The sequence below is a fragment of the Aspergillus tubingensis genome, assembly GCF_013340325.1.
Source record: "Aspergillus tubingensis WU-2223L DNA, scaffold_8, whole genome shotgun sequence".
In the NCBI taxonomy this organism is placed as follows: Eukaryota; Fungi; Ascomycota; class Eurotiomycetes; order Eurotiales; family Aspergillaceae; genus Aspergillus; species Aspergillus tubingensis.
In genome coordinates, this window is record NW_023336282.1 from 5,267,749 (window position 1) to 5,285,606 (window position 17,858).

General features: G+C 51.5%; 8 protein-coding genes across 8 annotated transcripts; 3 read left to right on the forward strand and 5 right to left on the reverse strand.

Moving 5' to 3' along the window:
* Window positions 1–97: 97 nt before the first annotated feature.
* On the reverse strand, window positions 98–2,143 carry AtWU_08044 (TolB family protein; the record flags this gene model as incomplete). Its single annotated transcript, XM_035503153.1, has 1 exon — window positions 98–2,143. One exon carries the CDS (start codon window positions 2,141–2,143, stop codon window positions 98–100), a length of 2,046 nt encoding a protein of 681 aa, XP_035359046.1.
* A 1,568-nt stretch (window positions 2,144–3,711) lies between these two features.
* Window positions 3,712–5,127, reverse strand: AtWU_08045 (taurine catabolism dioxygenase TauD, TfdA family protein; the record flags this gene model as incomplete). Its single annotated transcript, XM_035503154.1, has 7 exons — window positions 3,712–4,045; window positions 4,096–4,126; window positions 4,183–4,250; window positions 4,302–4,419; window positions 4,472–4,656; window positions 4,710–4,897; window positions 4,954–5,127. The coding sequence occupies 7 exons, from the start codon at window positions 5,125–5,127 to the stop codon at window positions 3,712–3,714; spliced, it is 1,098 nt and encodes a 365-aa protein (XP_035359047.1).
* Window positions 5,128–6,537: 1,410 nt separating this feature from the next.
* Window positions 6,538–7,859, forward strand: AtWU_08046 (putative salicylate hydroxylase; the record flags this gene model as incomplete). The annotated part of the gene is made up of 2 exons (XM_035503155.1): window positions 6,538–7,380; window positions 7,428–7,859. 2 exons carry the CDS (start codon window positions 6,538–6,540, stop codon window positions 7,857–7,859), a joined length of 1,275 nt encoding a protein of 424 aa, XP_035359048.1.
* Window positions 7,860–8,161: 302 nt separating this feature from the next.
* On the reverse strand, window positions 8,162–9,203 carry AtWU_08047 (NAD(P)-binding protein; the record flags this gene model as incomplete). The annotated part of the gene is made up of 3 exons (XM_035503156.1): window positions 8,162–8,527; window positions 8,599–8,775; window positions 8,832–9,203. 3 exons carry the CDS (start codon window positions 9,201–9,203, stop codon window positions 8,162–8,164), a joined length of 915 nt encoding a protein of 304 aa, XP_035359049.1.
* A 788-nt stretch (window positions 9,204–9,991) lies between these two features.
* On the forward strand, window positions 9,992–11,972 carry AtWU_08048 (cytochrome P450; the record flags this gene model as incomplete). The annotated part of the gene is made up of 6 exons (XM_035503157.1): window positions 9,992–10,397; window positions 10,455–10,640; window positions 10,714–11,048; window positions 11,110–11,243; window positions 11,325–11,722; window positions 11,782–11,972. The coding sequence occupies 6 exons, from the start codon at window positions 9,992–9,994 to the stop codon at window positions 11,970–11,972; spliced, it is 1,650 nt and encodes a 549-aa protein (XP_035359050.1).
* A 257-nt stretch (window positions 11,973–12,229) lies between these two features.
* On the forward strand, window positions 12,230–13,000 carry AtWU_08049 (glutathione S-transferase family protein; the record flags this gene model as incomplete). Its single annotated transcript, XM_035503158.1, has 3 exons — window positions 12,230–12,434; window positions 12,494–12,597; window positions 12,662–13,000. 3 exons carry the CDS (start codon window positions 12,230–12,232, stop codon window positions 12,998–13,000), a joined length of 648 nt encoding a protein of 215 aa, XP_035359051.1.
* An 830-nt stretch (window positions 13,001–13,830) lies between these two features.
* Window positions 13,831–14,661, reverse strand: AtWU_08050 (uncharacterized protein; the record flags this gene model as incomplete). Its single annotated transcript, XM_035503159.1, has 1 exon — window positions 13,831–14,661. The coding sequence occupies one exon, from the start codon at window positions 14,659–14,661 to the stop codon at window positions 13,831–13,833; it is 831 nt and encodes a 276-aa protein (XP_035359052.1).
* Window positions 14,662–16,756: 2,095 nt separating this feature from the next.
* On the reverse strand, window positions 16,757–17,592 carry AtWU_08051 (NAD(P)-dependent oxidoreductase; the record flags this gene model as incomplete). The annotated part of the gene is made up of 2 exons (XM_035503160.1): window positions 16,757–17,415; window positions 17,484–17,592. 2 exons carry the CDS (start codon window positions 17,590–17,592, stop codon window positions 16,757–16,759), a joined length of 768 nt encoding a protein of 255 aa, XP_035359053.1.
* Between the last annotated feature and the right edge of the window lie 266 nt (window positions 17,593–17,858).

Below are 17,858 nucleotides of genomic sequence, written 5' to 3' on the forward strand. Positions count from 1 at the left end.
ATCCTACTTTTCCCAGAGACTCCCCAACATCATATAATCACACAACCACCGTTGTAACTCTTACCATACACCAGCCACAGCACCCTCTCACAACTAACTAAAGCACATCCCTCGGCAAAAACAACGGCATCGAATCCTCCCACATCGAGTTCGTCAGCAACTTCTTGTTCCCCCCATCCTTATCCATTATCATAATCTGTCCATACGGCTGAAAGGTATCATCATACAAGGCACACTCGTACCTGAACCCATACATGCCGGTAGACCACATAATCCGTCCATCCTGCGACCACACCGCATGCGCATCGTTGGCACCACTGCTTGTCAACACGCGCAGATCCGTCCCGTCCGGTCGAATGGTGCACACATCGTAATTGTACGTGCTAGTCTTGCGCGTAAACAGGATGAGCTCTTCATCAGGAGAGAACTGGGGCAGATTATCCCACTCAGTCGTCAGAACAGTTGTGTTTCGCGTCTCAAGATCCAGTACCCGCAACCCGATCTCGCTGGCGTTGCCGTATGTCGCGGTGTCGGCTCCCCATACCCGATACACTACTTTCTTGCCGTCTGGCGAGAAGCTTGGGAATCCATTGTTTAGGGCCCCATCCTCGGTGATGGAGTAGCTGCTATTTACGAGTACCTCGGAGTAGCTCCCATTGGCGGTGGCCCGCACGATCCATCCGCCGGAGGCTTCTCGAGTCTCAAACCAGAATCCCACGCCGAAGACAAGCCACTCGCCGCAGGGGGACCAACTGGGCTGGTAGGCGCTCAGACCTGTGGTTTCATCGTCGCTAACGAAGTCTGCCGTGCTGGGATCGTAGACGAGTTGCAGGTCAGAACCAGTCGTGTTCAGCGTGACGATGGACGAGTTTCCCAGCTGCTTCTGTGTGATGGCGATGCGCTCCTGGTGCGAGATCTGGGGGAAGACGTCCGTGAACCTGTAGTCCCAGTCGCTGTCCCAGCTGTAAAGTTTCTTGTATCCCGCGCGGATGCTCCATGTAGTCTTTTCGTAGACCACTTGCTTGCCGTCGGGAGACCATGCCGGGGATCGGAGGGTCGCTGAGGTCGTGTTGACATACAGCCCTGCGGTGGTGTAGAAGCCCTCGCTGGTGCCGCCCTTGAGGGTGTAGGCGATGGTGCCGTTCCTATCTAGGTACTGCGGGAATTGCTTGACGCCCGAGCCGGCGACTTCAACACGCACATCGGTGCCGGTGGCGAAATCGACCGACATGATGGTTGAGTTGGCCGTGGTGATGGTTTCCGGACGGTGGGCGTTGTAGGTATCTTCCCGGGTCATTTCGTAGTAGACGATGCGTTTACCGTCGGCTGACCACTTGGGAGATCCCAGGGAGTAATAGGGTTTGGAGATGATCTGGCGGAAGTCGGAGCCGTTGGGACGGATGGCATAAAGGGAGAGCTCTTGTGTCGTCTCCCAGCCCGTGCGGCCGAGGAAGGTCGGCTCGCCGTGTCCGTCCCATTGGGTGTTGCGGTCCGAAGAGAAGGCGATCCATTCGCCATCGGGGGACCAGGCAGGGCGGAGATAGCTCTCCATGAGGGAGGAGTTGGCAGCAGTGCTGGGGGTGTTGGTGAGGTTCCACTGCGCGCCGGTCTGCAGGTCGAGGACCCAGATGTTTGCCTTCATGTTGTTGGCGGTGGAGACGTAGGCTGCCAGACGGCCGTTGGGAGAGATCACGACGGAGTCTTCCACTGCTGGGGTGGCGACCAGCTCCTGCAGATCAGAGCCGTTGGTCCGCACCCGGTAGATGTCAGAGTTACCGTCGCCGTTGCGCTCGCTGGTGAAAGTAATCCATTCTCCGTCAGGAGAGAAGGAGGCGTGGTACTCGAAGACGGGGTCGGAGAGGAGTGGACGCTCATTGCTGCCGTCCGTGTTGGCAATGTATAGTTCAGAGGTGCCAGGAGCAATGCGGTTCATCATGAACACGCCCTTCTTGCCGACGGTAGGGGTAGTAGAGGAGGTAGGAACAGTTGAGGGGCTGCTCTTGGATGCCACCAACCCTCGGGACATGTGAGCGTGTGCCTTCACCATGTCATCAATGTCCATATTCGCAGTGTGTGCGAAGGGACAGCCTCCAAGGGCCGGGACGGCGGCAAGGCCAAGAAGGGGGAGGAGGAAGCAGCGCATGGTTGCGGAGGACTGCCCGATATTCTAAGACTTGATCTGATCTTCGAATGAGCGACGCCTGAGCGGAAAACTGACGAGCGAGAAGACGGTGGTATTTATGCACTCCGACCTGGAGCAAAAGCGCACTTGCCCCGCGTCTGATGCAGATTTTGCTGAAACATCGCTAAGCGTGCAGCACCGTTCGGTGAAATCCACTTGCGCGTCCCTTTCCTACAGGACTGGGGAGGATACCGGCTAAATCATGTACCCGGTGGATATTGAGATACTCAGGGTGATGTGGGACATGTGGAATCCGTGCACAATCCTGCCCATACCCTAGCGAGTTGTGCGTGAACTGGATACGGTGCAGCCAGACACGTTGGATCTGTTCGCCTCTGCCGGGTAACAGACTGATAGGATTCGACCGGAGGGCAGTGTGTTTGACCAATATCGTATTGTTTCGCTTTATATCTGCTGAAATTTCAGATTTGCCGACAGCTCATGGTCCCATTGGTATTGGTGTAGACGGCCGGATGTTGGCGGACACCGGAGTATCAGATAAGTGCTGTACTTCCATCTGCCAAGAGTCCAATGATTTGAGGCATGAATAATGACGCGGCCGGAGAGTTCTCTCCGATGTCCGTTGTCCGACGATGGTCTGCACCAGATAAGATGAAATAGCATTGTGTTCGCATCTATTGGAGCGAAAATTCAGGGCTGAACCCACAGCCCTGAGGGGCAATTCAACTAGTGACCCTTGTTTCCGGCCATAGTTAAAGTACAGGAACAGCATCAAGATTCCGTTGCCTGACTTGAGGAGATATGCCAGGTCCTGCGACGGGAATCGGAGACCTCAACACCCAGACATATTCTTAAATCTCCCATGTTCATCCCATTTAATATTCTCGATCCCGCAGAAACCTCTTGAAAAGACCGGCGAGAATCCGACAGACGTGAAGTGAACGGGGCAGGCGTTCTTGGCGCCCAGAACCCCGGAGGGATAAGATCTGCAGTTCCCGTCGGGGCAGATCAACTTGGCTGTCTCCGATGTCCGACATCTCCACTGTCAGAGTCAGGTCCACGACCTTATTGCTCCGATGTTATTCGATGGCGACGAAAATCTGTCTTGCTAGTTATTACCCCATGACGACGACAAGCAAGCGAGGAGTCCACTCTTGCTCTCGGAAGTTGTCCTCAGTTGTGCATATCCGGTACCGAGAATAATCTAATCAGATAACCAGCATCTGATACCGGATTTACTTTTGTGGAAAATTGATGTTGGATTGTGAAATCCAACATAAATTAGGTTTTCCTAGCTTCAGCGCACAGTCATGAGAGAAGGGGATAGATCAGCAGTCACAAGATGGACAGATTCGACATGGGAAAAGATTGGATGGAAGGATTTATGACCGGACAACACTCTTCTGTCTTACGCTAACTGGTTTAGCAGTCGGTGAGGGGAACTGAACGGCAGGCATGAGTATATACCCGGGTAATTAAAGTGACATTAGCCTCTCTAGCTCTGTTCAGTAGCAGGAATTATATGTGGAAAACTTTTGCATCCAACCAGTCTTTATCTGTACAAAACTCTAAGCACTTCGCCGTCCCATGGCTTTCACCTCACTATGCGTCAAAGAGTTGGTCACTACCTCTATTGATGTCCGCTTCACAATAGCCATGCTCAGCTGTGGCCACAGCTTGGACTCGCTGTCCCTCGAATTGATCGGGCGGTCTTCCAGATCGAGCCTTGTATCGAACAGGGTATCGCCCCAGACCGGCCGTGCGCTCTTCTTGGCAGTCAAAGTATGCAGCGGGAAAGAGCGGGATCTTGACCGGGAGTATTCCTTGTTCCAGAATCCGGGACGAAGGAGGGGTCTCACGGAGGGTGCTGCGGCAGCGATGACTCCAATGGAGGATTCTAGGCTATGAGGTGGTTAGCATTACGAAGTGTATGTGGTAAAGAGCTCGCTTACAATGCACACATGTAGAGATTCACGTAGTCCCCTAGCCCCATATTAGTAAAATTATGACAAAAGTTGGATCGCAAGGTATGCACGTACATGTCGGATCCGATGACTCGGTCAAGGTGGAAACGTACATTGTTCGCGCAAGTGCAAACCCCGCACTCCTAGTATCCGAAGTCAGCATACCATCCGGCCTGAGCATAGAATAGACTCACGCAAACCCCAGTGCCATGAGCCCGCATATGGCTGTCTTCACTTTGATCGGGATTTTAACCTTCCATAGAAACACGATGGGTAGGATGGATAGCACGATGTCTGTTCCTGCGGCGATTGCTACACTTACGTCTTAGCCGGTGATCCAAAGAAATATCAGAGGGTTTCTTACTTCCTTGCGCAATGGCCGCCCCATTGATTGCCGAACTAGGCCAACAAGTTCCATCTACTCGTTTGTCCCATGTTCGCGCTACCGGATCACATTGAGGGAGGACAATAGCGGCATCAAGAAGGCTCGTGATCGTATTGAAGGCAATGAAGCACCAGAAAAATATCTTCCACACCTTGGTTGTAAGACTAGATGCCTTGTTAGCCTATATTCCGTCGAGTTAGCCTCTGGTAGAACGTACAACAGCCTCATCAAGAGAAGACTGATGGATATTTTCAGGAAGATAGTCGAGAACAGCAACGGAAAGAGGCACATCCGCATGAGCTTGATGCAATAGATGGCACGGTCGACGTCGAGGGTGTCATAATGGCGACCTAGTCCGTACGGGACTGCAGCGAGGATCAAGGCCATGGCGACGAGGGTGGTCAGCTGAGTCCAAGGGCATCAGTGAAATCGTTGAACAGTCCTGCCAGCGCAGCCCTTACCGTCGCGAGGAGGTTGAACCAGTCATCCCAGGACAGTGTCCTCATGACAAATTTTCGAACGTACAGCCGCAGCAGTGTAAGTACCACGGCAATGACCGTGGTCACAATGGTCGGGACTACGACGACTGATGCCTGAGAGGCATTGTCGTCAACCGCCCGTATCCAGGGCAGCATGATGCATTTGACCGAACCGCACCGCTGAGTAGAAGAAGAAACAATCCAACGCAATCATCCGTATTCTGTGAAGGGACCGACAAGTACCCGGGGTAGGCTCCAGCAAAAGACTTTGTACCCCGGGACAGACCAGGAATAAAAAATCTCTGATCCTGGCAGGCGTGCGTAAGGCCATCAGGGGATAGCCAGCTAAGTCAACCTAATCGGCCTGTCTATGCCCGGAAGGGAAAGGGATCGTGGATCTCAGTCCGTCCAGACCAAGGTCGAAGGAAGTTATGCGCATGAACCTGGTCCGTGGGTGCAGCCGGACACGCCCGAGATCTCTTGATGTCTTGTTTGGTGTGGATTGGAAGTGTGCCAATGAGGATGGAGGAGGGCGGGATGATTTCCAGCTGGCACAGTCATTCATCTGTTGGTGCTCCACGGAGGGCTCCACACACACGACCTGTCGTGTGCTCCTGGTCTACGACTTGAAGTAGCTTTCAGGGAGAAGTTGATATGGGGTGCTGTGAAGCTCCTCATATTTGCGATAACATCCGTTGGTAGGATATATTGTAGCACATAGATGGCGATCCCAGTGACTAGAGTGTGCAATGTGTGAAATGTGTGACTTTGGAATAGAGGGTTAAGCATTAAGACCGGGAATTTGTGGGGGAGCTGAACAGCACTGACTGGAGTCAATCCAACTCGAACACGGGAAGAGATGCAGGCACGGGCCCGGAGATATCGCGGGGAAACCGGCCGACACAAAAGAATAGGGCATCTGCCAGGCACGAGAGGGCTCCATGCCTCGATACTACTACTAGTCTGGATCAACGGCTGTCAGACTCTAATTTCAATTGGTTAATGACAGCCCTCCAATCAATTCCATTGTCGTAAAAAATCACGCATCCTGAATCCGTCGGAAACAAAGCAAGGAGTCATCATTTGGGGCTGGCTGATCGGGGATGACCGCGACACGTCGATTTCCCCTCAATCTAAGCAGGCCACTAGTTGTCTTAGTCTATTCTTGGTGACATTGGCTGGATTCCTTGACATGGGATCACGCCACTCACAGTCCTTCCAGATGGGACATCCCTGCCATCTTCGCTTCCTGCGCGCTTTGTTCGTGGTGATCCAAATTATTAATGGCCATCCTCTCAGGGGCACCGCGGCTCACTTTCCTGTCGTCGTCGCATTGATAACCATCTATTTCTAATCCTCCCTTGATGCCCCCCTGGCTCTCCCACCACCCATGTCAGACCAGATCTGGACCTGAACGAGGAACTGGGAGTGGGAGGAACCATACCCCTAACGCGACAGACAGAAAAAGAAAGAGAGTGGGGAGTGCGAGCCGAGGTTTAGTCTAGTTGAGGGCACTATTTTCTTATCCCCGCCCGAACCAAAGTTGCTGCCCATCAAATCATCATTATGGGCCCACTCCGACCGTTTACCGTCACCATCATCGGTGGAGGCATCGGTGGCCTCGTTCTCGCGGTCGGTCTGCTACGACGTCAGGTTCCGGTTCAAATTTATGAGGCCGCCGCTGCCTTTGCAGAGATCGGGCTAGGGCTGTCCATTGGTCCGGCAGCTCACCGGGCTATGCCCCTCATCGACCCAGAGATTCGAGCCATCTACGATGCTCTTGTCACAACCCACGCGGATAGCCCCGGCTATGAAAAATACAAACAAACGTGGTTTGAACTCGTTTGGGCCACCGGCGACCATGAAGGCGAAACTCTAATGAACCTAAAGGCCCTGCCGTCGGGACAGACGACGCTGAGACGTGCGGACTTCCTCGCCGCCCTCGTGGCTCTGGTCCCTCCCGAAATCGTTCATTTTGGCAAACGGTTGAACCAACTGACGGAAACAACAGACGGGGTCCGGCTACATTTTGGAGATGGCACAACCGCTATGGCTGATGTAGTGGTAGGATGTGATGGGATAAAATCCAAGGTCAAGGAATCAATGCTACCCGAGGAATCTGCTGCCAAACAGCCTCGGTATAGTGGCATGTATGCCTACCGGGCTGTCTTTGACATGGATGAGATGGTGACGGCCGTCGGTGATCAACGCGCCCGCGTATCCACCATGTATCTCGGCAAAGGCGCCTATGCAATCTCCTACCCCATCATGCGTGCCAAAAAGGTGAACTTTGGCCTCTACATCCTGAGTGAGACCTGGGATCATGAGGCATGGGTTCGACCAGCAAGTAAAGGAAACATGCAACGAGATGCCCAGGGTATGGGAAGATATGTGCAGGCTCTCGTCGAGGTACGTCAGTGATATTCTTCGAGGGAGCGTACACTAACTGCCACCAGCGCATGCCTGACCCTTCGCAATGGGCCATCTTCGAGCATCCCCATTTGTCGACGTACACTAAATCTCGCGTGGCCATCCTGGGTGACGCAGCTCATGCCTCTACGCCACATCAAGGCGCAGGCGCCGGTCAGGCCATCGAGGATGCCCACGTCCTGGCAGAGCTCTTGAGCGACCCGCGAGTAAATAGCGTAGATGCCGTCGTGGAAGCTTTCAGAGCTTACGATCAAGTCCGTCGACCGCGAAGTCAGCATGTGGTCACTACGAGTAAGGAAAATGCCTATCTATTGTGCTTGTGCTTGGACGGTGTGGGGGATGATGGAAATAAGCTACGAGAGACATTTCAACAACGATTGCGATGGCTTTGGGATTTGGATGTACAGGAGCAGGCCGAACAAGCAAGGAGGAAGATGTTTACTGAGTGTAAGCTTTAGCACGATTTGATACCCAATGACTATCATCTAGTTCTATATTTGTCAACTGTACTTTTTCCTTCGTTCTAGCTCACCATAACTATTATTTCCTTGTCCTCAACTGTTCCAGCTGCCTTGGCCTGAGGATTATATATTGAGCAAAAGAAATTATCGGCATAATACGAAACACGCATGGGCGACCTTGGCATGAGGCAGGGTACATTCATCAATGTGATAATAAACATTATTAAATGCATGAGGATACCAGTGATAACACTGACAGAACAAGGTTCAACTACGGCCCATCAACCATCGACCTCAGCCTACCCCCTTTTGAACATTCGCCGAATAGCATCCACGAGCTCCGTCCGACCACGATACATGCGGTCCGGAGATGGAGAATTTCCAGATTCTTTCGCAATAATTCCTCCCGGCAAGAAACTCCGAGTCATCTCTACAAACGGACCGACCGAAGCTTCAGGTAGAAATTGGCCGAAAAACGCGGGCAAATCTGCTTTTTCAACGGGTTTGAGTTCGACTGCATGTCCGGCCACGTCTTGGAATGCTTTCTGTACGTCCTTCGCCGTGTACTCTCGTGGACCGTGGACTTCCACGATATATGGACTCTTGGGGTGATCCATGGCCATTATATAGGTGGCGCATGCCTTTCCGATATCGGCAACGGAAACCTTGCAAAGTAATAGTTTCAGCCAGTAATCCTATAGCTATTCATTTCTCGTCACCAGAATGCCAATCTTACCATTGGAATTTCATAATCCAGCGGAGTGATGACCGAGGACAGATGTGGATGATTTGACTGGACGGTTTCCATGGCTGGCGCCCAGTTTTCCATAAAGTAGGCACATCGCATGAAAACCACCTCGGGCACAACGTCCTTGAGAATCTCTTCCGCAATGTGATTCGTCATGATTTCTCCCTATGTGAGTTTATTAATTTCTGTTCGTATAAACCACGACGTGGAGGCAGACGCACTGTTCCCTCTGGCTGTTCGGCCCCCATGCTAGAAAGGAGCACCAAGCGTTTCACCGTCCCGGCCTTCTGGATCGCTGCGCGAGTATTTTCCGAGGCCTGGCGGGCCCACTGCATCATGTCGGTGCCATCATAGCGCGGCGGTGTGATGGCAAAGACGGTATCAGCGTTTCCTAGGTCTAGGCTGGCTGCATTGCTGAGATCACCTGCGACCGCATGGAAGCTACCATGTGCGACAAACTCAGCGGGGGCTTTGGCAGGGTCGCGGTAGATGGCGCGCACGTGGACTGGAGCAGTTAACTGGTCTGCTTCCAGAAGAGCCCGGATGGTCTCTTGAGCTGATTTGGGTGAGGCTGGAAGAACAGCAACAAGCATTTTGTCGGGAGTAGCTACGTGCTCTATAGCAGCTGAGCTGTATGGGGGTAGTGGTGCGTTGTTCGGTGCTTCATGAGATCGACGGCGTCAGTCGAGGTGGAGATTGAGTCGGGAGCGGGGAAGACGCTGTTCCTTGGTTGAACCCGAACTCTTTTCTTGAACTCTACTTTCAGGGCCATCGATAAGGCCTTTTGGATATTGGATATGGAGTTCTTAGGAACTGTTGAGGCTGGGGATCGTGGATTGCCAACGTTTGGAATCTCAACCGGCGAACATTAGGGGTGCCACACCATGGCGCTATTCTAGTGCAAGGCCGGGGGGTGCTATACAAACAAAGAAACACACGGCCGGCTACTTTAGATTTGATGATCGCGTCTATACTAGTGCCGTTCATTGGTGGGTTCGACTAGTAATTCCATCCATCTCGTTGAGGGACTGAATAAGTGGGTCACTTGGTGCCCGTCTCATGCCGGAAATGCACGCCTGAGCGGACGGTAAGTACCAGTCAGTCTCAGCCTCACATCTACACTAGTATCACTGGTGAAATGATATATATAGGGACTTAGGGGACGTCCTCCCTAAAATCCATTCACCCAGTCAGTCCTTCTTATTCCTGCCAGCAGTCGTGACTGTTTGGAGATTCACTGACTTAAGAGGTGCCTTCTCTACTTGTCTTCACAAGGTCCAGAGCCCGCCTACGCCTATAAGAAGGGCTCTGACCTGGATGCTTTCTTGTTTAAGATCATCAAGCCATCAGAATAGTCGAAACGAACCAACATTATCAGAATATGGAGAGTCCATGGACCCAGCTGGGTGCCTTTGGTACCTTGGCCGGAGTGCTGCTGGCCTTTATCACTCGCTCGGGCGAAATCGAGAAACACCTGTTGAGGTTGTTTGGCATCTTCACTCTTGCCCACATTGCCCTGATTTCCCTAGCTCCAGCCTTTTTAGGCAACACCTCAAGCACATCTGAAATCTTTCTTCGAGTATTGTTCCTAGATGGCGCGCTGTTCACCGGCCTGTTCGGGAATATCGTCGTGTACCGGCTTTTCTTCCACCGACTGCGCAATGTGCCGGGCCCGGTCGCAGCCCGTGTTTCACGTCACTACGCCGCCTACCATACCGTCAAGGATGCGCAGATGCACTATACTATCCAGCGTCTGCACCAGCAGTATGGTGATGTCGTTCGCATTGGTAATATGGACCTTCTCCAGCCTTGCTTCCGGTCCTCTCAACTGACACTCTCAACAGGTCCCCGCGAGATTTCCGTTTGTCGCGCCTCGGCCATTCAAGCCATCTATGGCCCTCCTAGCCGATGTATTAAGGGACCCTGGTACGATCAGATCACTCATGAGAACGACAAGAAGACATTGTTTGCCATCCGCGACCTCAAGGTGCACAGCAAGCGGCGTCGACAGTGGGATCAAGCAGCTAAAGGTGCGATTCTGACCAAACTTCTTCCTTCCGATCGCGGTACCACCAGACCACTGACAGAAGTGTGTGGCACCAGGTATCCAATGCTATCATAATTTCGTGCAGGAACAAAGCAAGATCCTGATAAAGAAGATCCGGGAGCACCAAGGGCGGCCCATGGACGTTACTAACTGGATCAACTGTTACGCATTCGATGTCATGGGACACGTTGTCCTGGGAGCGGAGCTGGGGATGCTGAAGACCGGAAAGAGGATCCCTGAGCTGCAAATTATCGACGAGGGCCAGCGATACGTTGCAGTGGCCGGCACTATGCCGTGGATCCCGCCACTCTTGATGAGGATTCCCGGTCTGTCCGCGACCCTTAATCCGTTCCGGCATCGCTGTCATGAATTGTTTGATACGAGGCGTGCGGTATATCTTCCATCCGCTTCTGTAAAAATATCACCGTCTGGCTGTGCTAATGTATCTCTAGTCTAGAGCCAAGTTGAGTGAGCCTAAAGACATCATTAGCTGGTTGATTCAAGGCCAGGAGAATGGTGATCCTGGCGCGCCACCCACGGAGCAAGCAATCAAGGATGATGCCTGGTTCATCATGTCGGCTGGCAGGTAAGGTTGGCCCTGAGCCCCAAGCTTGGTAGGATCCAGACGAATCGAAATATGCTGACGAAATATGATCGGATATTCTAGCGACACGACGGCATCTGCGTTGATCAATACGATCTATTACCTCGCGACGCATCCGGGCGCGCAGGTCCAGCTCCAGCGCGAGCTCGATGAGAGAGTGCCCGAGGGTATAGAGGACTTGTCATATGAAAAGGTGAAGGATCTCCCGTACCTGACAGCGGTAATCAACGAGACACTGCGGTTGAAGCCATCGGTGCTGGATGGTCTGGTGCGCGTCACTCCGCCGCAGGGACTGCAGGTGGACAAGGATCTCCACTTACCGGGGGATGTGATAGTGTCCGTGCCGACCTTTGCCATCCAACGTGATGAGCGCTATTGGGAGGATGCTGACCAGTTTCGTCCTGAACGGTGGGCGTCAATCAAAAATCTGGCCGATGTGCCATTCATTCCATTTTCACGAGGTGAGTCTGTCAACCCATATCTTCAGTGATTTCGTCGACTAAGATGTGTCTCTGCATAGGCTCGTATGACTGCGTAGGTAAGAGTATTGCCTGGATGGAGATGCGCATGGCTTTGGCGATGATCGTTGGAGAATATCACATCCAGCTAGCCGATGAGCAGCGGGCCTTTGATGGCAAGGAACTGGATAACTTCGCCATGTCTGTGCCAACCTTGTGGGCCACCTTCCGACCCCGTCGGCCCTCATCTTAGTCCATCAGTTGGTAGTTGTTTAAATTGGAAATTTTGTCATCAATCAGTCTTTTGTAAGCACATGAAGAGAATTTTGTTTATATGCCGGAATGATTCCGCGGTGGTGGGGAACCCGAGATGACGTGCCAGACTTGCATCTCAATGCAACTATCCCCGACCTTCCCCTCCTTCCCCTCGGTCGCATTCACCACCATCGCTTTATCTTCATTTTCTTTGGCTTAAATCTCACTAAGGGCATCTCACCTCATCCTTCCAACATGACTCTCAAGCTATACGGCTTCGTTCACTCCACCTGCACCCGTCGCGTGCGCACTGCCCTGGCCGAGAAAGGGCTGGACGTTGAAATCGTTCCAATCGACCTGGCCAAGGGCGAGCAGAGGACCTCCTCTTATCTGAACGATCTCCAGCCCTTTGGCAAGGTACCTGTGCTACAGGATACAGAAACAGGCATTCAGATCTACGGTTGGTGTTGCGATAAACGATCTCGAGACATACCCTAATAACACTACTTCCGTGAACAGAGAGTCGAGCCATCACTCAATACATCGCTACCAAGTACCGCGGCCAGGGCACTGACTTGGCCCCTCCTGAATCGGATCTAAAGGCCTTTGCCTATTACCAGCAGGTACATATTCCTATTCCTCAAATGCATCGGAAGTCCTGAGACGCTAATGAAGGTAATGGGATAGGCCCTCTCCATCGAACAATCCTACTTCGACCCCCTCGCTTCTCAGATCGCCTACGAAAAGGTCTTCAAGGCCCGCAAAGGTCACGGAGAGACCGACGAAGCCCGTGTCCAATCCCTCTTTTCCCAGCTCGAACTCACTCTCGAAGGTTACGAGCGGGTCCTGTCCAAGCAGCCTTATCTGGCCGGGCAGCAACTCACACTGGCGGACTTGGCTCACTTGCCGTATGGGGTCTTTATTGAGCCATTCGGATTCACGGAGCTGGTGAGCAAGTTTCCTCATGTGCAGAAGTGGTGGGAGGGGTTGAAGGCTAGAGAGAGCTGGAAGAAGGTCACTGCGTAGTGTGGGTATCTCTATAAGAAGAAATTCAGTAGTAGATAACAGGTAAATTGTTAATGAAATCTGCTGCGAAGTACCGGTTATTCCATACATTTGTAAATCCGGGATTTCCGATAACCCTGGAAATATTCCGGGATTTATGCATGTCGACGTGTCCATCATTACCACCAATCACCACCGCATAAAGTTGGATACTTCGAGTATGTTCTGATCAGTAAACTGGTATTATCACACGGCACAGATTGAGTGATTAGTGCCCAGAGAAATGCTAGAAAGGGGGAATGAGCAGTTCGTACAATAACATTCTTAGTATGAGCACGGTGTTGAATCAACTACACTGATTTAGCTCTCATTGGTAAGCATACATGCCGTGGAGCTTTAGGTTTCGCCTACGGAATGAGCTTCAACCTCCTTCAGGAACCAGAACAGAAGCTTCCCTCGTGATACTGCCTACAATGGGAACATTCCACCGCTAGTACTTGGAATGTATACTTGAGTTGCAGAGCAACGTCGACTGTCAGAATGCTTGATTCTCAATAGGAAGTAAACAAACATCGCGGTTTATCCACGATCATTTGGTGCATTCCGCGCTCTCATGTGTAATAGTGGGCTAATTTCTAGTTACAGCACACAATAGTCAGGAACATGACGCATGGCCTACAATTGCTGCGCGCGGCGCGTACAATGCTCTTCTAAATACACCAATCAACTTATCATATGACATTTCAAAGTGTCGTAACTAAGGTACAAGATGGCAGAGAATAAAACACCCAGTGTCTCACAGCCTAGTAAATGGCCAAATCGTCCCCAAGACCAGCTCAAGAGAAGCTTCCTTAAAGCTCGTACTCACGCTGCAACCAAGCAGATTCAGGCCGACTCGAGCAAGCATCATCAGTGGCGCAGGTGGCAGTATCATAACCAGCATATTCGTAAAAGATGTTCGTCTTGTCTTCAATGTCCGAATCGTCCAAGTTGACGTCCATATTCTGGATCGGATACCCGTAGTATCCGGTCAGATCAGCATCACTGTCGGCCTGCTGCAAGGCATTGTCGACAAAGTAACCGGTGGCGTAGTGATCACTGTGGTCGCCATCGCCAAAGTCGTTGACATAGTCACCCGTCTTGACCTCGTCGGGGTCAAAGTCGTCAATCAGAGCGGCGATGGTTTCAAGCAGCTCATCTCTCGTGTATTCAACTCCCGAGCCATCAATGGTCCGGATCACGTCGATGTCGCCGTCCCACAGCTTCTGCAAGCTGTCGTTCTGGTCGGTGCCGCCGAAGCCAGTTCCATCCATGTTGCCATCCGGCAAGTGCATGAATGCCAGGGAAATGTCATCGTCGTCTTGCAGCGTGTAGAGGCTGATGGTCTTGTCTCCGACGTAGATCACGTCTTCGTCCCAGTTGTTGCTCGCCACTGCCATGCGCGCATAAGCTGCCCGCGAGCCATCCTCACGGCTGTTCCAGTAGTCAGATCCCATTCCAGCGTCTCCTGCAGTCAGGAACACGGTACGAAGCGGCTCGCCGGAAAGAATGTCTCGGATCAAGTCCGGACTCAGGAAGAGGAGGTCGTCATCCTCGTGCGCAACGAAGTTGAGGGTCTTGGCTGATGAGAGAGTGAATGAGCCAAGGGTGGCTATTGTGCTCCAGATACCGTAAGTCTTCATTATGGGGTTCGTGACTAACGTAAAGAATGACTTGCTTGTGTATACAGACAGGTAGAGTGAGATTTGATATTTTCAATGAATTCGTGGGAGACATCACAGGAAGCCTTGTTTATATCTCGACTTTTAATTACTTCAAACACATACAAACATATCAAGGAACGGGGCACCTTCTGGCTTACATTCCTCGCCAGTACTTAGTCCTATGTTTCCATCCCTTGCTTTGGCAATTTTGGTGACGCCAGACTATTGACCTGGCTTCTGCAAAGCCTGGTGACCTCCGAGGCTCTGCTGTGCCTCACGACATTGTCAGCCACTCGTGTCTAGATTTACTGTTCAAGGCTGTGATCAACAAATCAAGCCATTGAGTTCGATAGTGCGGGATAAACGATGGAAGATCCTAGTCGCTTTTAAGTAACTTCGCATTCCATACCATGAGTCGGCTGTGCTGAATCGTAAACACGCTGCGGATCCGCGTGTGAAGATGATTGCCATGAAGACGCGAAGCTTAGCTTTTCTACTTCGTACCAAGGCCCGCTTTCTTGAAGAATTCACACCAAGACCTATAGAGTTGGCTCTGATCCTGTGCGTCATATACGATGTAGCCCGGCTGGTGTTCCTTAGCGGTAGGTAGTCGGGGATCGCCGGTCTTTCCAGCATCAAGCCCTTCCATAGTTCGGTTTCCCTGTCTTATGATTACAAGCGATGCTGAGATGAGCAATGATCGACCTCTGCGACGATATTGTGTTTGAGGATCATGTGCCGGTCATCAGGCGCAATACCTCCCCGGCAGTGAAGGAAGCATGCGTGCTGATCTATTAGGGGAATGAAGAAATGCCGAGACCTCAAGAGTACGTAGCCGTAGCTGGATCACGTTTATGGATGGTAAGAAGCCTACATGCTCTCTAAGAATCGTCTTCCAGAACACCATGCGCCAGCATATAGCAGGCAAGGTTCTGGAGTTGACTCCAATGTTCTTCGTCTAGCCTTCGCCATGAGAGCTCGTAACAGCATTCGGAGGTAAAATGTATTCTCGGAAGGGGTAGACCTGGGCCTCCAGAGTAATGTCCCATACTTGATGGGGGACGTGGCGCTCCTCATCAGCGCGCACTCTCGAAGCAAGATATAGCCCACTCAGAATAGGTATGACGACCGGATATTGGTACCGTTAACCTATGTTTGAGTGACTGAACTCGTCTGTTGTGGTGCAGGAGTGTGGTCCCACCCAATGTATGTTGGTTCCAAATTCAAGGGAAGATGTGTTGGAGCCAGCACCTTCTAAAGTATCCGATCAACTAGTCTTAGACGGTAGTGACCTTGATGAATCAATACCACGCACAAGCTACTACGAGCCGTGATCAGTTCGTAGAATCTGTTTATATGTTATTGTCAAAGAGGTATGCTATATCTCTATCGTAAGATAAACGGCTGTTCATACGGATTTTGTTATGTTCGATGGAAGTCTTTAGGTGCCTCAACTACTAGTACATATATATATCCCGAGAGTACTTAGTGCTCACAAGAGGTAGCATATTATTCAATCACCAAAAAACATCTTGAGGAATGATCATGCAACCGGTATGCAGGTAATAGATACAGTATGTTATTCTTCAAGTTCCCCAGAGTATAGCTCATCTCCAGTCCAATGACTCTTCTACTTCATGGGAGAGATGTTGATGTGTTTCCTATTCGGGTAGTTTATGACTAAGTAGAACAGGATGCAATGATGTCATGGCCCGAGAGGACTAGTCTGTAATGATCACGTGATATCACCGTGTGAAATCCAGCACTAACTGGATGGCTGCAAGCAGGCTAATTAGACCCCAGTCTCCTGAATAGGATAAAATTTCGAGTATAGGCTTTGAAGTGAAACGGCTGATCGCATGTTATGCGAGTAAACACTGTATGATTCCGACCGTGTCTACGTTACGATGTAGATATTTGACATGCCACATAGTCTCGAAAGTCAAACAAAGTTGATAATAATAGCGTAAACATTGAGTAGTGCAGACAATTATCCACAGTACTCCGTAGAACCCAGTATATTACCCAGTAGCTCCAAGTGATCAACCTATATCGAAATATTCCACGCAGCTGCTTAGGCCGTCAGGGACACCTTCTGCCCCCAATACTGACAGTCCGCAAGCGATGCCTGATGAATTACCCTCTCGAATATCCAGAGACCCACGTCCCGACGACTAATGCAATAGCCCACCGCGGGTTTCTCGTCCGTGCCGATCCTGATCTTCGACAGACCATCGCCATCGCCGTTCAGCAACAAGGAGGGCCGTACGAAGAGATACCCGTCAATGGCGCGTTCCTCCTCCGGCTTCTGCATCTCGGCCACAACAAGGTCCTCCATCACCTTCTTATCCGCGTGTGGCACCTTGAGCAGCCAATGGTACAGGGGCAGCATCATGAGTGGCACGTCGCGCGTGTCGCTGAGGCCGGTGGTGCTGATGATCACGATCCGGGGCTTCTGGGGACACGATCTAGCGGCAGAAATGATAGTCTGGATGCCATCTTGGCAAATGGTTGGATTGTCTAGGGTGGCTTTGATGCCATACTCGAAGCGTGGCTTGCCGCCGAGGCCAGAGACGATCAGGTCAACGGGGCGGCCATCGACATAGAGGGTCTTTTGAACAGCTTGGTGATCGTAGATATCACCCTCCGTGACCGTTAGGTAATTTGCAATGGCGGACTCGGAGACATTGAGCTGCTGGAGCAACTTGTGGAGCTTGGAGGGAGTGCGAGCCACTGTTTTTCAGTATTGATCAGGGTCAGTTTGAGATGTTTGTATCGGAAACGGAAAAACAATCACATACGGGCGGAACAATGAACGCCGGCTTGTAGGGCAAGAGCCAGACATGCATTGGCACATCCCCCTGTCGCTCCGAAGAAGGCTACTGTTGGCTGTTGTTGTTGTTGTTGCATGTTTCATATATGGTATTGAATTTAAGAGAAAGATAGGAAAGGTGATTGTTTGTATTGTGATTCACGGTGATTACCCTCATAGCACCATCATCCTCTTCAGTCTTTATGTACATTCTTCGAGCGCCGCCCTCCGTAAGTCCCCGTGCGACCGCGGAGACTTCTGGCCGAGCCGCCGTCTTACACCGTCCGCGCTCAACACGAGATGGCAGCCATTGAGAAGCATCATTATGACTCGGGGGCGCTCCGCTGATGCTCATGTGAACTTT